Below are 25,037 nucleotides of genomic sequence, written 5' to 3' on the forward strand. Positions count from 1 at the left end.
GAGATGTTTTTATGGGCAACTCAAACTACTTAGTTAAAAGATAGGGTCACATTTTTTCAAGTCTATTGTAATACAATACTCACATCCTCATATGTGGATTGTAAACATTACTGATCACTGTAGTTGTTCCTCCAGTTTGTACACCGCAAAGAAATCTCTCTCTGAAGGGTTTTAAAAATATATATCCGTATATAAATTAATATATTATTTGTTCAGGTAATATTATAATAATATGAGGATTCACAACTGAGTGAATTTAATTGATTTGTGAAAATGTATATATGAAAAACAAAAACAAAAAAACAATAATAATGGTGATCATGCAACCTAAATGAACATTTCTTAGTCGAAAAGTAGTAGGAAAAACCATCATGCTTATCTAGTCCTACTTCTGTTCTACATCGATCAAATCTATCGATATTCAATTAATTACATAAACCAACTCTCCACCAATATGTCCATTTCTACAACTAAACCACTATGTTCATTCTCTTTTATAAATAACCAACAACACTACCCAATCAAGAATATGAAAAAGGAAAAAAGAGAAAACCAGTAACAACAATATTACCATTAGCATGCTTTACTTTCCCCTTCCTTATTTCTGTACCTTGCAAAAATATTTATACATATATATATTTTTTACTATTACATCTTTTTGAACTGTCTGATATTTGTTTGATTCCTTCCCCCAGTCCATTCCACAAAATCACCCCACAAAATGATATGCACATGATGTTGTTTCATATAAAATTGTCCTCTTAAGTTATAACCCCTCTCTCTGTCCAAGATTTTATTTTTGTATATTGCCAGGAAGTCAAAACATGTTAAATTCCACCAGATCCCTGAATTTTATTCCATGCCTTTAAAAACAGATCATTGGGTTCCCGATATCCAACATTGTTTACTATCCTTATGGCTCTTTTTTGAGTGAGACAAATCAAGTTGTTATCTTCCAAAGGTTTGTTTTTCCCATCTCTGTGCCACCACGCACTACTTCATTTGCTTGCTGATCCGCAGCAAAGAGCCAGTAACACAAAGTGGTGACCAATAATGCTTTTTAATGTGGCGTGTTTGTATTGTTTGAACCTACCCTTTAAGGCTAGGACATATCATGGTCTTGGTTAAATATTTCTAAAGTCTTTGCTGACTTGAAGTATGAGACAAGACTTGCTGACATTTTAATGTTGACGTTTTTCTCCATAAACATAACCAACAACACCTGAGATGCAAATTGACACCTGTGTCAAAGTTCAACCATCCACCCTGACCTTAATGGGTCCATGTCCTCGATTAAAATAAACAGGGACAGTGAACGTTATCCATAGCATTGACACTAAATAATCAGGTCAAATCAAATGATGATCATTCAGAACTGACTCAAAATCATATGTGACTACAGGTGTTTCCCATCAACCTAAACTGCCAAGAAATACAACACAGAGGTACAGTATTTACCCTTTGGCAGGAACATGAGAATGTAAAGGATAATACCTTAAGAGTGAGTTAACGCAAGGCTCACAAAGTTTGCGCCCATTTGTGAGAGGACATCCTGCAATGATAAACACACAGCACCAGGCTGTGGCCGACCAGACACATACTCTGTGATCAGAGCAGAAAATGGCCTGCTTTCTTCAGGTCCACTTCAACTCAGTGGGATACACTTCATAGTCATCTCGTCACGCAGTATGAAAAGCCACACACACACACACACACAGAGGAAGCACCCCTGCACACTTTTTAGAGAACAGGCACCTACAAGCTGTGATTACCTGGACTAGTGTCTACCAATTCTTTGTCATTGGGGCCATCAGCCGAAAGGAGGGTCTGTGTGTATTTGAGGGGGGGAGGGGCGACATAAACACAGTTGCATAGTGACCTTCATCCGCTCTGCCCATTGAATGGACTATGGGTTGGGACAGAGACAAAGGACAGAAGAAGACAATGACAGACAAGATTACAGGTATAGATGGATGGATAAGCAGCAAAGAATAGACAGTGAAACACACTGGGGGCAAAGAGGTCAAAAAACCCTTATATGCTAATTTAGCTAATTCCCCTGCTTCTTAGAAACATGATTTTTAATTTTTAGTACATTTAAAAAAAACTGGCAGCGGTAGCGACACACACAAATCCTCTGTCAACACACAAACATTCTGCAATGTACATATTAGCTCAGGCGTGTGTCCTGAAGGGATGTCAAACCTGCGGCATCTGTGGTTGGCAGGCAGGGAGGGATGGAGAAAGAGAAAAGGAAAGGGAACGTGGGAAGAGGGAGGGAAAGTGCTGACTCTGACACCGTCTCTGTGTGCCGCTAACACAGGAACCAATTAGCTAGGAGCCAGCTTCCGTTGCCTGAGCTGTTATAGGACCTCCTCTCTGAGTCCCCAGGGCTGACTGCAGCTTCAGGGCTATGGTGGCACATATACTGTATACAGTAGACAAGCTATAGGAGAGACACAGATACTCTGCAGACATGCTATGGACAGGGATGTGGTGTGGCCTCCCAGAAAATAAATGGACAAACATGAGAGCAGACAGATGCAGCAGGTCAAAGAGGTAAAGGGCAATGTGTAAAATAACAGGTCTGGAGTTGTAACAAATGCAGGCTGTAGTTAAGTTAAACAACACACTTTGATTGACCCATATCACCCCACCATTATACGTATAGAATCCTGTAACACATCTAAAAAAACACCTCACATACCATACTGTCTGCAACTCATTTCCTTTCACATGAGAAACATATTTCACATTTTCCACAGACGCTGAGGTTGTTAAAATAAACCACTAGCAAAAAAAACAAAATAAACCACTTGCACTTCTTCTAGCAAGCCAACTCACACCTCATCTTACCTTCATAATCTACACAAACCCCTAAATATTCACTCTACATGCTCACACATCTAAATGCAGACAAACACTTGCATATGTACACACACGCACGCATGCACACACGCACACACACACACACACACACACACACACACACACACACATGCCTCATTAACCTACACACAGCACCTCACTGTCCTGCTCAAAGAGGGCACTGGGTGACGAAGTCTTTTTATGACAATTATTGATCCTCTGGAGCGCAGTAAAAACTATCCCCAGACAGACAACAAAAATAACTGTAACCATATAACATCTTCCTGCCAGGGGAACAGATCCCACAGAGCAGCCACGTGACTGGACTATTCCTGGAGCATACTGTAGACCCCTAGCAGGGCCCAGGGCACTGACCAGGCATACACTCACATACAGGCCGAGCAGAGGAGAAGGTTATAGAAAAGTGTATGTTTAGACTTTGTCAGTTCTTCTGGCTGAAAAAATGAGTATTTCATGTATTTCTGTTGGCTGAGAGGCTTTCAATTTGATTGTTTTTGTGCAGCTCTTTTCCCTCACCATATGGGGCTGCTCACTTTTAATTATGATAATATAAAAGTCTTTGTCTTGCATAGTCCATTTATGTAATAACATTTTCTCAGTGCAGTACTTAAGAAGACATACACCCCCCTTCATACCCACACGCACACACACTGCCCATTTCCTCCAGTAGAGACGTAACTTATCAAATCTATCCTCTTCGAAAACCTAAATAACTTTGGAATATTACACTGACAACACACAAAAGGAGAGAAAGCTGAATACCAGCCTTATTTCAAGTGTAACAATGTGCTATTGTATTCATGGCTCTGTTGTTGAATTTGTACTGCAGGGACAATGGACAAGATAAGTCAATATTTCTTCCTTGGTTGTCGGTAGGGAGGAATTACTGTTATAAAGCTGTCTTTCATTCTGCCACACTGTCATTAATAGAGCCAGCTACAACACAGCTGCTGGACGGACGGCGACTACCTGAGATGAATAAGGCAACGGCAGAGGTAGGCAGTTAGAGAAAGTGGGAGCCCAAAACTGGAATGTTAGACTAAGTTCTGTACACTGTAGGCTATGAAAACTTTGTCTCTTTGACATATTCAAGTACCCCTTCATACTAAGCCTTCCATAGATGGGATGGCTTCATGTAGTCATTCAAAAATACTTCACAGTGGAGAAAACGCAGTTGCTGTAGTGAATATGTGGCTGCACATGTGATTCCATACAAGACATAGTGATCCAGTGTTCTGGCTTCTTGTATCTTCTTTTCTTCAGGTATTATGACTCACTCAGGTTGATGGGAAACTGAGGCATTTGCTGTGCACTCAGCCTGTCGTTAACCTGACTCCGCCAGATGGATTGCTTCGCATTTGCTCGGCATATCCATCTGGGAACTTTCCGTTGGAGAACTTTTGGGAAGGGGCGGAAATACTGGTTAGCTGATTGGATGAACCATCTGTTTATCACCTATGTTGGTGATAGACGGGCCAAATCAACCAATCAGATCCACGAAGCATATGAAAATACAACCACAAGCCCGCCCCTGCTGGTGCAGGCAAAGCATAGCTCGTTAGCTCAGCATGCAAGCAACATGTCGGTAAAGGAGATTTGCCGTTTGTGTAACGAGAATTTAGGAATAAAAGGAACCATTTCAGGTTCCCGGACCATATTCCAAAAGAAGGATCCAAGAGAAAAAAAGCATTAGCAAGCGGCTAACAGAATTAGGGCTACCGCTGTCTGAAAATACTGGTTAGCTGATTGGATAAACCATCGGTCTATCACCACCTAACCCACCTCAAAACCAACGCTGATTGGCCCGGTCATTTGGCTAATGGCTCTAAATTTTCTCTATCTCAAGATGCCAGACTGATCTGCGAGTGGAAAACTGGAGCTCGCGAGATCAGGACGGTCTCACGAGGCTAGCCTGTTGTAGCTGGACAATAAATCTACTAGAGATCAGCAGCATACCAATTTGTAATGCTACTTCTGTGTTTATTTTCCTCTAAAGTAAGAAAATGTTGATATATTTATTTATTTATTTTAATTTATATAAATATCATTGTTTAATAGTTGAGCTACTACTACATGTAAGGGAGAGGTAGAGTGAAAGAGAGAGACAAGAAAAAGTAATCGAGGACAGATCTGAGGGAACAATATGGAAGTGAACTGCCTTTTAAGACTTTGTATAAAAGTCTAAACATGTACATCTGGCTAAGGAGGAGAGGAGAGAAGAGAAAAACTCCAAATGCATTTAAAAAAAAAAAGAGAAAAAAGATGTGGAAGCAGAAGGGGTCTGGTTATGATCTAGTCTCAGAATAAGAGCAGTAAGCTGGCTGTCAGACAAACAGCGGTCAGTCTTGTCAAACTCTAACACTCCACAGTCCACATTAGGTTCTGGCTCCCAGCCGGCTCAGCGATAGAAACCTCTCATCAATGCCAGTCATCGTCTGTCCTCAGAGTCCCATTGTCTGCTGTGTTTGGACCCCTTCAGCTCTGATCTCTGTTCAGACTAACATATAGCCACTGAAGTACTTAAATCATATTTTCTTCTCAGTATTTGATGTAGAATTTATCATGAAAGTGCCATTAAGTACTTTACAGCGGCACACAGAGAGAGCAAAGAAAAGTGACATAACTGATCTTTTTTTTTTCTCCTAATAACTTATCGTCTGTCCATCTCATCAACCTCGTTAGCGGTTGCCTCCACGAAATGAGACGTACACTGAGCCGTGCTTTGCAGCCCTCCTGCCCCTCTAGGGGAGCTTTTGACTGGGGAAGGTCTGTTTGATCTTAACACTTATCCGCTTCATTTCTGTTCTCTTATGTGGTACTCACCAGCCATCGCTTTGATTTGTGGTCAGGCTCAAGTCAAGTGCATTTACCACGTACAACACAGATGCGCACATTTAGCTGCATAAACACACAAACACAAATACACACACCATCAAAAAGAAATGGTCCCTTTGCAAACCTCAGGGGGAGTGAGATGAATGTGCTTGCTCGCAGGGTGTTTGATATTGTAGAAACTGTTTGTTTAGACTGTATTCATGTACTGCTGAAGAAAATACCAGCATGCTGCTGGCAATGTAGTACGTATTTCAACAGGTCCAGAGCCTTTTTGTTTTTTGTTTTTTCAGCCAGAGTGATTCATTTGTTCAGTATTCACTCTGAGACAAATCTGTAAATTGCTCCCTTCTTTACATCCAAATGGCCAATCCCATAATGACTCCAAATTAGAGCAACGTTTTATACTAAAGCAAAGTGTTTCACAAGTATTTTAACTACTTTTGAAGATTTTAAAAACCAATCACTTTTACCCAAACCAAGAGCAGAAGCTGTAATCTCTGCATCAAAAGCAATGGTTAAAGTAAGCGTCGCTCCTTTAACAAATTTACTGGATACAGACTTTATTTGTTTACATTCATAGCCTTGCACATTTACGATAATTACAGACCATGTTACTATTTGTCCAGCTATGATATGAGAAGGATACCGTCTTATATGGTTCAGGGAATGGGATTCTGACTCTGGAGCGTTCACACATTTCCAGGATGGTTAACCCCACTGCTAGCCTTGTAGCTACAACACGTAAACAACCTACAGTAGTAGCTTTTGAAGTCATATGTGTTTGTGGTGGTTTGTTACTGTAATTAGGAAACCCAGATTGAATAAACGTAAAGAGCTACACTTCTTTTTGAATTAGCTGAATGGGTCTGGCTAGTTCACACAGCTTTCCGGGATGGGAGAAAAACGTGCTCTGGTTTATTGGCATTTCATTAAACCAATCACAATTATCATGGGCGGCGCTAGCTCCGCACATAGCCGCTGCAAAATAGCCTCAGGAAGGAACTTGAATTTACCCTGCAGAGATCTGAGGAGCATTTTATCATAGTCCTCATAAATCTACCGGAGTTTAAAATTCGAAACACACAAAAACACAAAAAAAGCGGAAGGAAACGGACATCGGCGAAAATACATCCTTCCAGCGAAATTTCCTGCAGCACCGGAGCAATCCCGGAAGTGGAACTTTTGAGGATATAGACTAGATCTCGCACATGCACTGACTTCACAGTCTAACCCCCCAACCCCCGGACTTTCTTCTACCCACCTACTGTGCAATAATTAATATTTAATACTATTGATAATACTGTGCTATATCGGTATACTGTGCAATATCATTACTCTAATTGTCCAATATCTATTTCTCATTGAATATGATCACCACTATTGGGCAGTATTCAAATAATTCGCAATAACCCACACTACATATCACACTGTGTATAAAACTAATCAATTTTTTTATATGTATATAGCGTCTCAGAACTGTGCACCCGTGTTTTAGATTTGGCTTCTTGTAATTATGGTATGAACTACAGAATGTGGCATTAGTACTAGTTTTAGAATTTTTTTTTTATCTTTGTTATGAATCAAAATTGAGAAAGCAAGACCACCTATCCTGTTTAGTTAAAAAAAAAAAAAGAAACAAAGAAAGATTTCTTCAAAACTGTGTATTTTCTTTTCTGTTTAAACTTTATTCTGCCTGATGAAGCAACACAGGCAAAGTCATCAAAAGTAATACAAAATAAAAGCATTTATCTACCTTCAAGCTTTTAAAAACAATGTGTTTTAACACTGGTCCCTGAACAGGCAGTGACAAAAGACTCAAATAAATAGAATTAGACAGCGGATAACCATGGCGCAATACAAAAGAGGGTCAGTGAAATTGAAAACACACTATTCCCTGCTCTATATCCTATTCCTGCACGCTAGCCCTGTGCATCTATATGTGAAATAGATTCCTATGCCATCCAGAGTCCTTCACGCTGCTTGGTAGCGTCATCCCTAAATATAAGGAAGGTAAGTATGCATGTAGATTAGGTTGAGCACGGGAGACGCACTCCTAGACGGAGTTGGCCTGTTTTAGTGGAGAAAAGTATTTTTTGTTGGAGAAGGAAAAGCACTGCAGGCTAGGCTTTTCTGCAGTGTCTGCAATAAGAGTGTTCATTTCTGGAGGTGTCTCCTTTCTATGGGGTTTGTTGTGAAAGACTGGGAGGCAAAACGGAGAGTTAGGAGGTTTTGGGGAGGCTGGGGGCTTCTAGTAGCAGGTTATCTGTTTAAATAAAGCCCTGCAAAGCTGTGTGATAGAGGAGAAAAAACACACACATGCATAATTATTTTTTTCCCCATGCAGACACATTCTCACGCATGTGCATAAAAGCAAAACATTTCAGAAGTCAACATGCAAACAAACACAAACAGTTTGCCTCTTTTTTTTCCCCTCTAAAGCATTATGACTTATTGTTTCCACCCTTTTTCAGAGGCTGTGTTCTGTCTGTTGTGTGTATAACATGTTTAATCGAGAGTTGAACAATAGTGAAGGACAGATTTCGTTTTTGTGGTTTTGCTTCTGGATTTCTTTTTAACAGTTAAATAAGAGCAATAAGCATGAGTTTACCATCACAAATGAGGCACAGTCATACAAGACACATATGCACATTTCATAGGCTGCAAAAAAAATCCCGAGAGCTTCTGCTGTTTTTTAGATTTTTGTTTGTCTATGAAATAAATGTTTGTGTTTGTCTCTGCTCGCTTATTAACAACTAACTTTTCTTTATGACAAAAAACCCAGCAAGAGGAAGAAATAAAGATAGCGAGAGGGAGAAAGAGAGGAAGAGATGCTGACAGACGCAGAGAATGAGAGTGAAAGTACTGTAGATAAAGAGTGGAGATTTCAGATATAGCCGTTAGCAGTTCAGCCATGATGGTGGCTGAACACAGCTGTCAGACCCAGATGGTGAGGTGCTAATAACATTCAGAGTTTTGCAGCGCACCGTTTATTTTCTAATAATAAAACTGTTAGCGCTTGCTAATAGCATAGCCGCTGCCTTGCCAAGCACATGTTCCAGCTGACCACTCACACCACTCCGCTGCCATTTCGTGCCATACTGCTGAGCCGAATGGGTCTACTAGGCCCTAACACAGCAAGACAGACAGACCCACACACATACACACACATACACACACTGACCAGCGAGCTGTTATGTGTAACCAAGCAGAGCAGAATGACGTAAGGTAATAAACAAGTGGATGTGAGTGTTAAAAACATGAAGAAATAGATCTGCATTTGGAGGTGAATGTAAACACACACTCATACACCCATAGCCTAATGAACAAATCTGAGAAAACCTGTCTAGAATGTGTTGTTAAAAGTAAATTCTTTTGCTAATTTTAAGACAATTAGGCCTGTTTTTTTCTGTAAAAGGTTTACTTCACAAACCTTTCACAGCTGCTCCTGAGGAACCCTTGTGCACATCAGCCAAATCCACAGAAATAGATATTGTATCAGTCACCAACACTGACTATATGTAGTATATCCTACACTAAAGATTATGTTTTGAAAGCTGTTCAACATGTGCATTTAAGATAACAGTTTGCTTTGAAGTTTAGTCATTAAAAATGTCCAGAAAATGGAATCTCAGTAATCTCAGTAGATGTAAACTGAACGCGAATCCTTTAGCATATTCAGAATACCACGGTAAAAAAAAGAAGAAGAAATCATTAAATATGAAAAATCAAATTCATGAATGGGTTGTGTCTGGACAGTAGATCTAGGCAGAACACCCATACTCCCAGGGACAAAAACAAAAGGTGCTATTCTGCGAAAGTGCTGACCCATCAGAGTGCGTCCTACAATAGAGAGCTACTGTGGCGTGACACAGTATGTCACTGGCCCTAAAAGACTCCTGTTTCCTTTTATAGACTTTCCCATTTTAGGTTAGATCGGCAGTGTGCATCCATACCTAATTTTATCTTCCTATTTTTTTTCATACCAATTTCAGGTTTTAGAAAATTATGTCTTCCTCCATTTTTTATTTTATTCAATAGCTGACAGCACACAGTGACAGGAATTATGGGGAGAGAAAGATAGGAGTGACGTGCAAAAAAAGTCTACAGCTGGAATTCAATGTGTCATCATGGTTAAATGCAATGCATCTTAAACTATTGGCTAACTCCTTATATCTGCATGAGCTGTGTGTGTGTGTGTGTGTGTGTGTGTGTGTGTGTGTGTGTGTGTGTGTGCATGTGCGTGTGTGTAAAATACAGAAAGTACAAGCTACATTTGTCAGTGTCATACACAATTGTTTTACCTCACAACTTATTTATTAAACAGGAGCCAATTTCCTGTTAAGTGTCATTACCGTGTTTCTGCACACACGTACGCCTCCAAAGTGCCACAATTAATTGGACTTCATTTCCAGGAGATAATTTCCGACTGTTAGGCAGGCTGTAAAAGCACATCACCATGCACATAATTACATAGGAAGGCAGGAGCAGCCTGAAGAATTTATCTTCCACCCCAAATATGAGAGGCTGGTGAGTAGGACACTGATATAGCCTTTGAATAGGCATTTATGTTGGTGTGCAAACGGTCTCTAAATAAGTTAGTGCTATCATGACACTGAGATGCAGCTTCATTTAGGTATAATCTCACTGAGTACCTCAAAAATATTTAGTGAGTGAATAAAAGAAAAAGATGTTGAATTAAATTAAATCAACCTGATGGACAAAGGAATTAAACTTTTTTTTTTAAATACGCGGTCCAGAAACAATAAACCAGAATAAAAAAATGTAATTAACTCTAAATTAACTCTAAAGCTAAACTGTGCCAGGTCTCCAGCTGTCTCATGTAGCTGAAAGCAGAAACCTGTTTTGGGTAATTGAGCTCCCCTCTGCCAGAGTTATCATTTGCTTATTATGCAGGGATAACACAGAGAAACAGCTAGATTCTCTCTAGTTGGCTCAGAAGTGAAATATGCACTGCAAGGTTTGAAATGTACAATACTAAAGACAAGATGAGGGACATGGTACAGGGGGCTGCCAAGTGACACAGCAGGGTGCTTTTGTTAAAGGTCTTTCCAGTCAGTTTGTGGAAAACGGGAATAGAACAGAGGGATGAGCGAAGGAGTGTTGACTTAAAAAGGAAATTAAATGATTCGTGGAAGTCTATGAGGTGGATGAAGCACTGGTAGGTTGTTAACATGGAAAAATCTTGTCTGTCTGTGTGTATGCCTGCATGCCGTGTGTGTGTGTGTGTGTGTGTGTGTGTGTGTGTGTTGTGTTGTGTGTGTGTGTCTGTGTGACAGAAGGTTCCGGGGCTGCTGTGTGCAGTACCGGCTGGCAGGGTGGCTGTCAGAATGGCCCTGTTTCCTGTGTCAGCTCTAAAATAGGTCCAAACACAGCAGAGATGCACGACACACTCTGGCTATTTACAGCACTCACACAGTGTGTGCGCAGGATGCTGCCAAATGTATGGAACCAGACACACTCAGTGTCATACTGTATCTGCTCACAGACTGAAAAAAATATGTATTCACTTTGAAAAACATACAATATGACAGGCGAATAATAGAAAAATAGTCTAAAAATGAAAGGTACATATATTATGCTTTTTTGGAATGTTTTTTGCATCACAATAACTGTGTGTGTGTGTGTGTGTGTGTGTGTGTGCGCGCACGTCCTTGACCCCTCCATATGTAGGGATTGTGAGAGTCTTGTCTATGGTAAGGGCACTGCGCCCTGCTTATGTCACTGCACCCACCTCCTGTTCACTGGAACGTCGCCCTCTGTGTGTCCGTGACAACTAGCAAACCTCCCAAGTGACGCAGACATACTGCCACCTTGCCATTTCTCTCTGGGCATGCTCAGTAAAGCCTTACATGTGCAAACACACACACACACACAGGTAAACAGATTCACAAGTCTTACACCACAGTACATAAGAGCAGGTCATTTCATAAATTTGTCATATCTTTATCATTTGGTCACACCTCTACATTGGTTTTTAACAACACACACCTATCATCGTATTTAAGTTTTGAAAAGCGCAAGTTCCATTATATGATTGTCTCTCTTTATTTGTATCCTCGTTTCATTTCATCAACATGCACACATGCTGATTGTGACATTTTGGAGCCATGTGTGAAAAACATTGGTTCACCACTGTTTCACTCTTTATCCAAGGCTCTGAAAGGCTACCTGACGCACTGTGTCATTACCCAACACACACACACACACACACACACACACACACACACACACACACACACACTTATCCATAACTGCCTCTGACCATTTCCTGCCACAGTTGTTTATGTTGAGCAGCAGAAAGTCTGTCAGTTGTCACATCACATCAGCTACCAAGAAGATTATCAACAGTTTGACCTCAACTCTACCACGGACTGTACAATAGGAACTGAGCAATTATCTTGTGGGAGATTTTTGAATCGCAATAGGGATCCTCAGTTTATCAGTTTCTGCAAAACAATCTCTATAATGATGGAATCCTTACTTGCTGGCTCCCCAAAGACCTGCATTGTAAAGCAAGGCGCCCATTTACAAACAAGACTGACTCAAGTCAGGTTTGACATAGTCAAATAGTGTGGAGAACACATATTTGATTCTCTTTGCCGCTCTGTTTTGAGAAGGTCCGCCCCCGCTGTTGCCGAGCAGCACACCCATAACTTAAACAAGTCTCATTCATATTAGACAGGTTTAAATATCTGCAAGATGCCTCACCTATCGTCTCACTCGGACCAGTGAAATGTTAGCAGTTACTGTTACTGCGTGCATGCTCACTACCTGAGTGTTGTTTTTATCTGCTGTAGTTTTTAGTTTAGCAAGTAACCCCCATAAATAGAAACAACATATCATTAAGTTTCAGTCCCTGTTAAGTTTTGCTTTGTTGCTCGCCCACACTTTCTCTAGTGTGCACTCCCTCTCCTCTCCCTCTCTTTCTCTTTGTGTTTTTTTTTAATCAAACTTTCCATCTCTGGTTTCAATTAGGAAGCCAAACGCTTAACGTTTATTTCTCGGCTGAGGTGAAAAATAAAGATAGAAGACGCCTAAAAACCAACATATACATGATTTTTGAAAAAGCATGTTGTGCTATATGGTAAAAACCACATGCACACACAGACATGCACAAATAGCAAGTACATTTCCCAAAATACATTAGGAAAACAAAGAAACAAGAAAGATGACAAGTTGAGCCGGTGCTCACTTTTGGCTGGGGCTACTGCCCCTTCAAAATCTTGGTACTGCCTGTCAGCTAACTTGAGCATGTTTATTTGTGTGTGTATGCGTGTAAGCACATGCATCTGTAAGTGTTTGTGCAGGAGCAAGTGGATGGAATTTAGTGGAGAGGAGGCAGCAATATGGTAGCAGATATCAGTGTCATATGTCAGATGTCAGTTTTCAGTCATGAAGAGCCCTCACACATTCTGGTTGAGGAAGAAGAAGAGAAGGAGGAGGAGACTTATCTGGAAACTGATAAGACTGCTCAGGCCTTTCTGAAATTATACAAAAAAATATTTTAATTGCTAGTGAGAGCAACAGAGCTTTGAATTGCATCTCCCCGTTTCTCTATGCCTGCATCAATTTCTCTCACTCTCACAATCCCGCCCCATATGGCTCCCCTCCTATTCCCTCCTGACTCGCTTCACCTCATTGTCTATCAAGTTTTCCCCAAAATATCTTTTTATACATATGCAACTGTTAGCCTCCATCTGGGGCTGCTGGTAAGTGAGTGTGAGTGCTTATTTCTTCCAGTGCGTTATGTATGTGTACCGGTGTGTGCTTGGAGCCTGTTAATATACAAAGGTCATAGGGTCGATGTTTAACACCCAGGCACTGTATGACCGCATGTATGACGCATTGAACCAGAAAAGTGAACCAAGAACTCTTGTCTTGGTTGATGTGTATGTGTGTGTGTGTGTGTGTGTGTGTGTGTGTGTGTGTGTGTGTGTGTGTGTGTGTGTGTGTGTGTGTGTGTGTGTGTGTGTGTGTGTGTGTGCGTGTGCGTGTGCGCAAGAGAGCGCATTTCTATGTGTGTTCACGCGTGTCTTGTGTGCTCCATGAAGCAGAGAGCTCAGGTCAGATGCCTCCAGTGTTGGGCTTAAAGCTGCTTTGAATGGGCCAGGCTGTGCTCGTCTTCTGTCTAATCTTCCTGCTCTTGTGAGTGTAGGGAGGAGGAGAAAAAATCCATAGTCTTTTCATCCTCCTGTGACCACTGTGCCGGTGAGACAGCAGCCGTGGGAATGGAGATGGATACAGGAAGCCCTGCCTCCGACCTCCCTCTACTCCAACACAAGGGTGGAGATAAACAGGGCCACAAGGATCGCTAACATCTTTCTTTCTCAGGCACACACAGACACATGCACACACACTCATACCGACACATACACACAACGGTGCAGACATCTCATTAAAGCAATAGTAGGTGAATGTTGCAACAGCAGTGTGCCACTGGGAGAGAGGTCTATTAGGGATACTATCAAGAGACGGGGGAAGGAAATTTGAGTGGAGGTGCTCGTCCTGTGTGCATCTAATTCTGGTATGGCATATGTGTTTGACGTATGTCTAATTTTGACCCAGGGATCCAGCCAAGGAGCAAGCATTAATACTTATTGGCTGAATCATTATGGTAATGTAGTGACTAGAGAGTTAATAAAATAAATATCTATTACCTTAAGTGTGAGTGTGTGTCTGATAGAAAAAGACTTGTTCACATGCGATTCTGGGTGTATGTCCAAAAGTGAGAGAGACAGCAGAAACAGACAGCCTGAGAGAGGCTACGGCAGGCGCTTCATCCTCGTCCTAAATTACTCTTCCCTCCTCTCTGTTTCCTGGGGATTTTGGAGTGATACTCCTCTCTTGCTCCCTCACTCCCTCAGCTGTCACAACCCGTCACCACAACTATTCCACTTCCGCCGCAGGGATAAAGGGAAAGCTTTGTCCCTCTCCATCACCCTTCCTTCACATCTCTTTCTCTCTCTCTCCCAAGGTAGGCATACTGGGTTGTATATTGAGTACACATGAACTTGTGTCCTTTTTTTCTACCATGACCTATTGGCTTAAAGAAACAACAGAAAACTAATGATGTTTTAGTTGTTGCTAACAAGAGTCTCATACTGCAGAATGTGAAATTGGAAAGTGAACTCAGAGCCATTCCATTGGTCATGGCTAGTATCCATAGAGATGCGTGTGTCTTATTATGGTATGTCAGCTGTCATTAGTGTAATCCAAGCAGACATAAGTTTATACTGAGAGAAGTGCGCCATAGTATTCTCTTTCTGTTTGTGTCTTTTTTTTTGTATCTATATGCAGCCACTTCCGATAATGTCATCCTACACTGCTCTCCGCTCTTCGCAACCAGAGACTATCAGCTGTGAACTCATCGCTCTCCTTTAATGGCCAGGTCGCAGAGAGGGACAAAAAACACAACCTAAGAGCATTGCAAAGCAGTGAATATGTTGTGTATGTTCAATAGAGAGGCTGTGTGTGAGAGAGAAAAGATGATTTCCTTAGTTCTGAGAGAGAGTGAGCAGTGCCTCTCTTGATTTCTGTTTTTGTCTCTGCCACAACATTCTTTCCCAGGGGTCACACACCCTTCCAAGGCAACAAAAAGACGACAGCGAAGTGACCAGCTGAGTTAGCAGCGTGCCTGGCCTGGCATGCCTGTGTTACACTTGAAAGAGTAACCTCACGGCACATGGCCCTTGACTGCAGTTAATGGCCATGTGTCGTGAGGTTACTCTGTGCCAATTTTGAATGTGCCTCCTCAGTACAGTAGTGACATGAAGAAGTGTGCTGCTCCTCAGCCTCACTTTAAGCCCCAGTCACTACATTGTGTCTACAGAAAGTCCTGCTCTGCCAGGTCTCTGAGGCCATGTACTCTCCAAGGGTGACACTACTCAAACTCTGTAATTATAAAACGCAAAAAGCATTCCTTAGCCTGGTTAGCCAGAACTATGAGAGAGAGGGACAAATATGTACCCCCTCCACCCGTTCCCTCTGTTCCTTCTCCTTTAATGCGCCCCCACCCCAATAATTTAACAGTAAGAGCAACTCAGCCTTGTAAACACAATAGTTATGTCTGCGCTCACAGAGCCATGAAGCAGACATACAGGCTCCACTACCCCTGCAGCTACTACTAATGCAGGCTCCTCTCCTCTCCTCTCCTCTCCTCTCCTCTCCTCTACATCATCCTCAATATTTATACCACTTTATAAAGCCAAAGTTTGGGTGTCTTCACATTCACCTTTCAGAATATTTTATTCGTATATAGATTAAATGAGGAATGGCGGAAACTCAATGGGATATTTACAGCTGTGTACATTTTGTACCAGTGTTGAATTTAATTTTTTCTTTGTCACTGGACACAATGTCTTTCACAAAGTCTTGAAAAGCAAACAACTTTATGGGCTTCCCTATCAATATGTATTCTCACATGCTGTATATTCAGTCTACTAAGGCTGAAGCAGACCCTCAGGGAATGCATTACCTGCCAATGTTGTCAAATCAAAACACTTTGGATACTGAAATAAAGTACAGTGCAGTTTAATTAAACAATCTACCTCTTCCTACACACTTCTCTCTGTGAAGTTATGCTTTCTTAAAGGTAGGAAACTTAAAGGTCAACCAGCAGTGCTTTTATTTTCTACTACACCTTGTGCAAATAACCTACGATAAATTTCTTATATCATAACTGTTTTACAGAAACATATTTGTGCTGTCCACTGTTTCAGTAGGATAGTCCTAGGAACCTGAAATCAATAAATTAGTGAGCTGTCAGGGACACACCAGCAATTTAAGGAAGTGTTGGCCTTAATGAAATCTGTATGTTTATTAATGTGATACCAAATATTGTTTTAATTGTCTGAGCCAACGGAAACGTAAGCCTTGTCGCTGCAGAGCACAGACCACACAACTGTGTATGTGTCTCAGACATGTATTAATAGGATACTCAACCAGACTGTTTGTCTTGACACTTTGTAAACAGCGTATCTTAGGCTTTAATTCCTGTGTCTGTGCATGCATTATGGTGATCCTGCTTTGATTAGACGCCCCAACTCATTTTAATTAAATACATTAAATAGAGAATAACAACTTTTGGTGCAAGCGTCTGTCTGACAACAAAAAAGTAAGAGAATCGTATCATCTTGCATGCTATTTGTGTTTGATGTTAACGGGCAAGCACAATGCATTAAGCCTGGAATGTAAGTAATGTGCACTTAGACATAGAGCGCCAGTCACACTGTGTGAACAGCATCGTTTAATATGCACCTATAACTCTGTTAGGCTGCAGCATCTCATTGCCTCTCTTTAATCCTGCATCTTCTCTATATCTCTTCCCATTGTCACTCTCTGTATACACTTCTTAAATGGTGCACTGGTGTGAAAGATGAAAGATGAGAGGGGACACTGCAGGTCTCTTTGGAGCTATTTACTTTGTAGCTTTCCATCTCCCTCTGGTCCTGTTTGTCTGAGTGAAGCAAGATACTGAAAATACTCCAGAAACATTTGATATGATGCACTGGTACCAACCGACTTTTATTCTCGCTGTAAAAAATACTGAAACATGTTGTGATTCAAGAGTGGAGCTGAACTCTATCAGTATAAATGCAGGTCTGGCCTCCACAGAGGACCCGCATCCTGGGTGAATGACTGTGAGAGCTGCTGTATGGCAGGATGAAGTGTGTTCATTTCCTTATTTATTGACTCACTTGCTTTTCTCTGAGTGTTTGAAATTAATAACAGCCAGCAGAAATCAGACAGAGGGATGAAAATCAGCACTTTCCCTGCAGTGAAGCCATTCATCAAGCTAACGAGGGGGAGAATGGGAGTGGAGGAGAGGAGGGGAAAAGTGACGTTTGGAGAGGGAGCAGAGAGCGGGAGGGAAGCAGGTGCAGTGTGAGGCAGAGGGGGGAGGGAAAGTGACGTTGGGTACAGAGGCGAGGGGAAGGAAGCTAAGTTTGTTTGGGAGGAGGAGGAGAGTCATTTGGAGGATAGCAGAGCAGACAGAACAGGAGGAGCCGTGTGTCACTCTAAAAAGAGGGGTAGAGATAGAAAGAAAGACAAGTTTGACATTGGAGTATAAATAGAGAGGGAGGAGAGACACAGCGCATGCAGACAGTTTCTTCTGGACTGAATGACTGAGGGATTGGCACTGAGATCAAGGCAGTATAGAAACTGATGTTGATGTCTTTATATGTTTAAAGTCCATGCCTTTGCTAATGGCTAATGAGTGGATCCTGCAGCTTTAGAGACTTGTATAACAATGTCCACAATGACACAATGTTTGTTTTTAGGACTCTGCAAGTGGCATCCATCCACGAACAAACTACCAGCTCTAACAGCGATATTTCCACATGATGATGAGGATTGAGGCAGATACAATACAGAGCTCTCGTTCACTGCTGTCTCCAACAGTAGTATTTTACTCCCCTTTCTTTCACTGATGGGTGATGATGGGCCTTCCCTCTCCTCAAAGCCTTCGCCCTTGCAATGGCTCGGTCCCATGCTGCTCTGCTCCGCTCCCCCCCCCTCCCGACAGTCCACCAGAGACCCAACAGTATCTCACACCCAGAGCAGGGCTGACTAAGCACTTACCGCTGAGCCTCTCTTTTCAGAGCGAGAGAGGAGCGCCATGCTGAGAACTCCTGCCACAGGAAAATAATTAGCAAAGTGGAGCTCTGCCCAAACACACTGGGCTAAATCTAGTACTACTTCACATACAAATGTAGCCATAAATCTTCCCCTGTCTTCCTTTCTTTGCTAGAAAATCATTCTCACAATCAGAAGTAGAATGTGAGTTTATTGTTTAAGTTTTATGTGTATGTATAATCATTTTGGTGGTAACTCCAATGAATGTGGCTACCTACAGTCTGCAGCTACAATCTACTTTGCAGTCTTTCTTTGAGTCGGTTCAAGCTGAGAAACTTGTGCTTGGTGCCATGTAGTGACGCAAACTGTGCCAATCTCACTGTACATGGATATCTGTATTTTTAACTTTAAAGTTAGACCACAGTGTCTTTGGTCACTAAGGCTGAATATAGTCAGCTTCCCCTGAGCAGTCTCCAGTTTCTCACTCCTTTCCGAGAGGCAGGTGGACCAGAGAGGAGGAGGGGGGAAGGAGGGAGAACACCCAGTATTGAATAAATCATTCCTCGACTTTTGACCCATATGGAGCAGGAGGTTGTTTTCGTACTTCTGCACTGCTCCCCTTCTCTCTATGGCCTCTGCACCCCTCCTCTATCTCATTCATTTTCTCCTCCACATGACAGGTCAATCTGGATCGATTTCATCTGCCCTCAACGACTGAGACCAACATCCTGGCACCCAGAAATAGAGCTCTCTGTGATAGAAGAGCCTCCGACCAAGCGTTACCGTTAGCACGCAGCTCTGAGAACGGCTGAGTGAGAGAAGATGGGGGAACTAAACCATTTAGAAAACATTTACAGGATGTAATTTACTGCACTGATGAACTACACTGATATAGGGAAGCAAAATGCATGAGTAATGGATTGTGGCTAGATGTGGTTTGTTTAGGTGACACTGTTTCAGCAAGTTTCACCTAAACCATCCTGCCATACACTGGCCACACGGTTGGTGGCATTGCCTACCTGTTACAGTATGCTTATGTGATCACACGCACATGCACACACACATACAGACACAATCACACACAAGCCTGCTTCCCCCAATCTATATTTACACGCAGCTCTCTTTCTCACAGCCTATTTCACACACTTACTGTGCATATACACACACCTGGTGTTTTATCTTTGTCAGCATATTCTGGGTCCTTCAACTCTCTGCTGGGCTCTGAACTCCAGTATCTCTTTGCATGGCGAACCCCTGAGGTGTGCCTGCCTTCATAACACACACACACACACACACACACACACACACACACACACACCAGTTGCAGGTGAGACACACTGGCAGCCTCATACCGTTAACCTCTCTTTATCTCCTTGCCATCCCAACATCTCACAGTGTAAATACATTTCTGCCTGGAAAATTCTTTTTCCCTTGCATTGGTGGGCTAGAGGCGCAGTGACACAGTGTCCTGGTGGTGTCTATAGGCAGTCCAGGCTGGAGTCAGGACACTCTTTCCCCAGGCAAGGACACAGAGACCTGGCTCTCCATCTCCATCACTCAGCCTGTCCTCCTGGAGCTACGTGGCCAGACTGCTCATCGCCCTCCTCCCCCCCGTCCTCATATGCATGGATTTGCATAAAACAAAGACATGGCTCTGCCTGCAACGTCTGCCTTGGTTGAAACTGCTAAGAGCAGGATCGACCAGACCACACCGCACACAGCCCCTCTAAGCTCGGCTGGCAGGTTGTCAGAGCGCTACATCAGTATAGCGCAGCGGCGTGGCAAGGGAACTGAGATTTACGAGGCTGACTAAGATAGACACCCTCATGGTTTTCCACTTTCATTCGTTTAACATCCGTTCCCTTGGCATTGTTTATATTCTATACCCCTTAGCAGTGAGCAGAGGGCACCTAATTCACAGTGATGACGTGGGAGGAGAATCAGAGCACTTAAAACACTTCATCTAAAGATGATTTGTCCTTGTCTTCCCTGATGGCTTTTGTCCTGCTTCCCCTCCTGAAGTTAAGTGAAGCTGGAGAAAGGCCAGCTTCTGATCCCACACCCCACTTAGACACAATCAAGTAAATAACACTGCATACAAGTAGATGTACAGTAACACACATACATACATTCTACTTCACCAAGGTACAAAGTCATGAATACAAGCTCAAACCTTCTCTCATCCTCATGTGTCATGACCAAGCACAATCAGTGAAGCCATTACAGGAACAATTGGGTTTGCAATATACATTTACCCAGTTTCCTCTCTGTCTCTGTAAATTGATTTCAGGACTAGAAGCTTATTCTTTACTCTGCCTCTCTCCTGCTGTCCGACACTCTGCTTTTTCTCTCTGCCTTTTTCACCCAAAATCTCAACATACGATTTACATTTAAATGAGTGGCTATAATGTGCTGGTTTTGCTGTTGATCCAGGATGACTGATATTGTCATATCTCTTCTGTGTGTGTGTGTGTGTGTGTGTGTGTGTCTTGGATTTAAATAAGTTGGGAAAATGCATATAGTACTCTGCTAAGTTAAGAAACTGGGGCAATAGAGAGAGATGGGATGGAGAGAGATACTGTATTGGCAACATAAAGGTGTGTGCTCTTTAGCGTATGAATAGGAATTGACAAACTATAGTACATTATGTATCTATTATTCCTTTACAGACATTTGTAATATGCTATAAAACATTCAATATTATACTGTATGTGGTGACTGTGTCCTCTCCCTATTTAATATGAGAGTCGAATATTAATTAATAATTAATATGGATTTCATTGTGTAGGTGTATAATAGGAAACAACGTGACCAGTAATAATTCTGTATATTATTATTTGTACAGCTGTGATAATTTTTTTAAAGCTTGTTTTACAAATTTGACATCACTCACTATTATGAAGTTGAAATTAAAGGAAAAAAAAAAAAAAAAAGCTGAGAGAGATCAAGTGAAAAGTGTTTTACCTCAGAGAGCCAAGGGCACGGACGATTGGGGCTTGAAATCACAGATGGAGGAATTTTCTGGATGACCTAAAGGAGCAGATAAGATTGGACAAAACCTATGAGAATAGAGAGATGAATATCAAGGCAAATACACATGCTGTCTTCTTCTGTGCTTCCTCTGTTTCTTCTACTGTGTGTGTCACTCTCTGCTACCCTGTCAGACACAGACATACTGAAACGCACAAACAATCAGAGAAAAACAAGTAGATCCATTCCGAGCGAGATTCACTCTCACCTTGTCTGTCTGGTGAAACACAGTACATGTATCATAGTAAGCGTTTGATGCGGAGGGAAATGTAAAAATTTGCATGCAAATAGATTCTACAGGCAGAACCCATGCATCAAAACACTGTAACCACGAGAGAGAAAGCTAAAATATCTAAGCATAAAGTGTGCCGTCACACAGAAAAGGCAAAAGAGTTCTATGCCAAGGCTGTTACTCCTGTTCATCTCATTAAATTACATAATTAATTGTTCTAAAAGGGAGGGAATTTATCATGCAGACAAATAAAAACTGGAGGGTGTTAATGTCTGACTCCCCTACTACCTCGTGACGGACACTTTCACAAGCACCCTCCTCAGAACACACACAAGTAAGCATGTTGCTCCAGGCAGGTCTGAATACAGTTATTCATATTTCCTATAAATGTTTCTACACAAGTAAAAACACTAGCTTAGCTCTTAGCTCTTAGGGGCCTGATGCCAAGTAGGGTCCCTTTTAAAACGCTGTGGAAAATGACAGTTGTGGAAATACTTTGCCCATGCACTGCAGTAGAGGAAATTTTAAATCATTGGATTTTCAAATAAATGCCACATAACTCAGTGCTACAGAGTTTATAGAACCTGCAGGAAAACAGCAGTGATGCAGCATGAGGATATTAGTACTGCAGCAGAAAAACGAGTCATTGCATCTAAATCAGAAAGTGTAAACTTTCATTAGAGTGACAGATTTTTCTAAAACACTGTTAACAGAGGTGAAAAGGCAAGAACTTATGTTTGAAAAAAGACAGAAAGTCGTCCGCATGAACAAATAGCTGAATGAAGAATACTCTCCATGTAAAAACAAATGGCTTGATATTGATCATTCTTCTCTGTAAAAGACTAAACCTTCATTTGAGGTGTTTCTCATGTGCATTGCTCTGTTGCAGTAAAATCACACTTTAGAAATAATAATAACTTAAAATGCCAATGAAACTTCACATTTATGGATTGAAACTGTGATTTTGGTCATCACGCTGCATGGCCTGCTCCTCATTCCCCACACCAGACTCTGTACCTTTAGAGACAGAGTCTTTAGTGTTGCAGCCCCATCCCTCTGGAACACCCTCCTTGCAGATATTCAAAATCCTACATCCCTGGACATTTAAAAAAAAACTCCTGAAACACCACCTGTTTACCACAGCCTACAACCTGCCTAGTGTCCTTGAGTTTCATGAAAGGTGCTATATAAATCAAAGTTAGTTATTATTATTATTATTATTATTATTATTATTATTATTATTATATATCTCAGTTTTATTTGTAGACATTTGAAAAAATGTATGCTACTTGGAAAGATCCCTCTTACATTTTTTGTCACCTTTTGTGCAATGGGACTGCTGAGAGATGGTGCTGCATTTATTTAAGTCCCAGCCTCTTGGTTTGGGTCCATTTACAGACATATAAAATTACCCCAGCAAGTCCCGACCACCTCATTACCAACATAACCTGCAGCCAGTCTTTCAAGGACAACTCTCTAATGACACCGCGCATATCCGCTTAATGTCTATTTGATGCACACTGAGACTTTCTGCCACAAAGAAAGAAAGACATGTATAGAAAGAGCAAAGCGTACTCTGATCAACTAAGCAGCTTAATTGATCCCTGATGTGTATTTAATTCTAAAGAAGTGAGTGTACTGTACCTCTCATATCATCTGTAAAGTGAGAGAAATTTTGGTTGTCTCTGTATCTGCGATTAATCTGGTCACATTTGCAGATGTGGCTGCCACCTGGTTGTGCTGAGACACCTGACTACTGTTACTGTAATCTACCTGCACAACCGATATGTCTTCTATCTGCATTGCTGTTTTTCAGTTTTGTAATTTGTCAAAAAAAAAAAAAAAAAATCAAAATCCTAACTTTATGAAATACATACACTAAAATTCAATTATATGATTATTTGAATGTATTTAATTTTTTTTTAAAGAGGCAGCATGGCCTTAAGAATATGAGCAGTACATGTATGTTTTTGTATTGCCTTTTTTAGAGCAGCTAAAGAATAACAGGAAAGGGGGAGAGAAAGAGAAAGAGGATGTTACGCAGAAAAGGGCCGCAGGTCGAATTCGAACCCGGGCTGCTGCCAAGGACTCAGCCTACATGGGGCGCACGCTCCACCGGGTGTGCTAGAGGTCGCCCCAGTGTATGTATGTGAGGAAAGGGTTCAACCCGAGCAAACATTAAAAGGATAAAACTGAAATAACACAAAAAAAATGGGGATAACATCAAGCAAAAGTTAACTTCTTATCAAAAATGCACACTGACCTTATGGTTACAAAGTTAAACTGAACGATAACTTAAATCTTTTCAGATCTTTAAAATGACATCGTGAAATTCGTTTTTACACTGGAAACTTCTTTTTTAAGTAAAAAACAAGCTAACTAAAAACAAAATATTTAAAAAATTCAATTATTTTAGATAAGGAATAATACATATTTTCTTCAAAAATCACAATTGGAATTGATGGTATTTCTCAGATGTTATATGTTCTTTTTACCTTAATTAAACTGTAAACTTGAGACTGACACTGAAAATCCCAATTTAGCACACCCAGTCTGACTCAGTGGATATTAGAAGATACAATGAGTTTTGCTTCAGCACCACTGCTTGTTTTGTTTTGTCTTTGCAACACCCAAAATGCAATCCTTGAATGATCTGGGTGTAAGAATAAAATGAACTGCTGTTAGTGATCATCATGGCTGCCACGAACACTACCAAACAATTCCCTTTAAACTCCAGTAATTAGTTAAACCCACTACAAAGGCTGCTTTACTTTTATCATCCCTATTTTCACTTGACAGTGACTCAATGGCTTTTTCTGTTCAGCTGGGATGAAAAAAGAAAAATGTTTGGCAGCATGAAACTACACCTACCAGGCTTCGGCTGGTGGCTGGTGCCCTGTTCTACATATTTTTAGGAAACACTTGTGCTGCATACATGTAAGGACATACGGTAAACACATTTTGTGTATTTAAACCTACTGTATATGAGTCATCAAGTGGGAGCTGAGTCATTTTAACACATCACCTAATGACAAGGAACACTTCTACTAAAAGCTTTTTTGTGTTAAAGTAATTTGACTTTGTTCCAATCCTCAAAAACATACTTGTGTAAATAAAACAAAGTATGCTGCAATAGTAACCCTCTTAGGCAGTGGTGACATACAGGAAATGGGTTGAAAAAAAAAATGGCAGTGACTAGTCTTGAATTGACTGTGTACTGTACCATGTCGGATGTGCATGTACATCTTATTCAGTGGGTTCTGGGCAGAGGAAATTAGCTTGAGCTCCCCAGGGCAGGGATTACTCTAATGACTTTGAGAGCAGCCTTGTGCACTGTAACTTTTGACCTCTGCTCATCCTCTTCTCAAAAAGACGACATGAGACACACACACACACACACGCATTCACAGACACATAGGCCTACACGTACATTTACACATACAAGCACACATAT

The 25,037-nt window shown here is 41.3% G+C and overlaps 1 protein-coding gene across 2 annotated transcripts in view; it reads right to left on the reverse strand.

The window, feature by feature from the left end:
- Positions 1 to 25,037, reverse strand: part of mafa (MAF bZIP transcription factor a) — a 77,804-nt gene that overhangs the window by 46,861 nt on the left and 5,906 nt on the right. The window contains exons 2-3 of one of the 2 annotated variants that reach the window (XR_003693244.1): positions 21,286 to 21,351; positions 19,489 to 19,586 (exon numbers count right to left, since the gene is read on the reverse strand). Coding sequence is in view for 1 of the 2 variants with exons in the window: in XM_028586452.1 (XP_028442253.1) it covers positions 21,324 to 21,351 (28 nt within the window). In the remaining variant the exon portion in view is untranslated. The remainder of the gene's footprint in view (positions 1 to 19,488; positions 19,587 to 21,285; positions 21,352 to 25,037) is intronic. The other variant, XM_028586452.1, reaches the window with a different exon arrangement.

This window comes from Perca flavescens, chromosome 1 (genome assembly GCF_004354835.1).
Source record: "Perca flavescens isolate YP-PL-M2 chromosome 1, PFLA_1.0, whole genome shotgun sequence".
Taxonomy (NCBI): domain Eukaryota; kingdom Metazoa; phylum Chordata; class Actinopteri; order Perciformes; family Percidae; genus Perca; species Perca flavescens.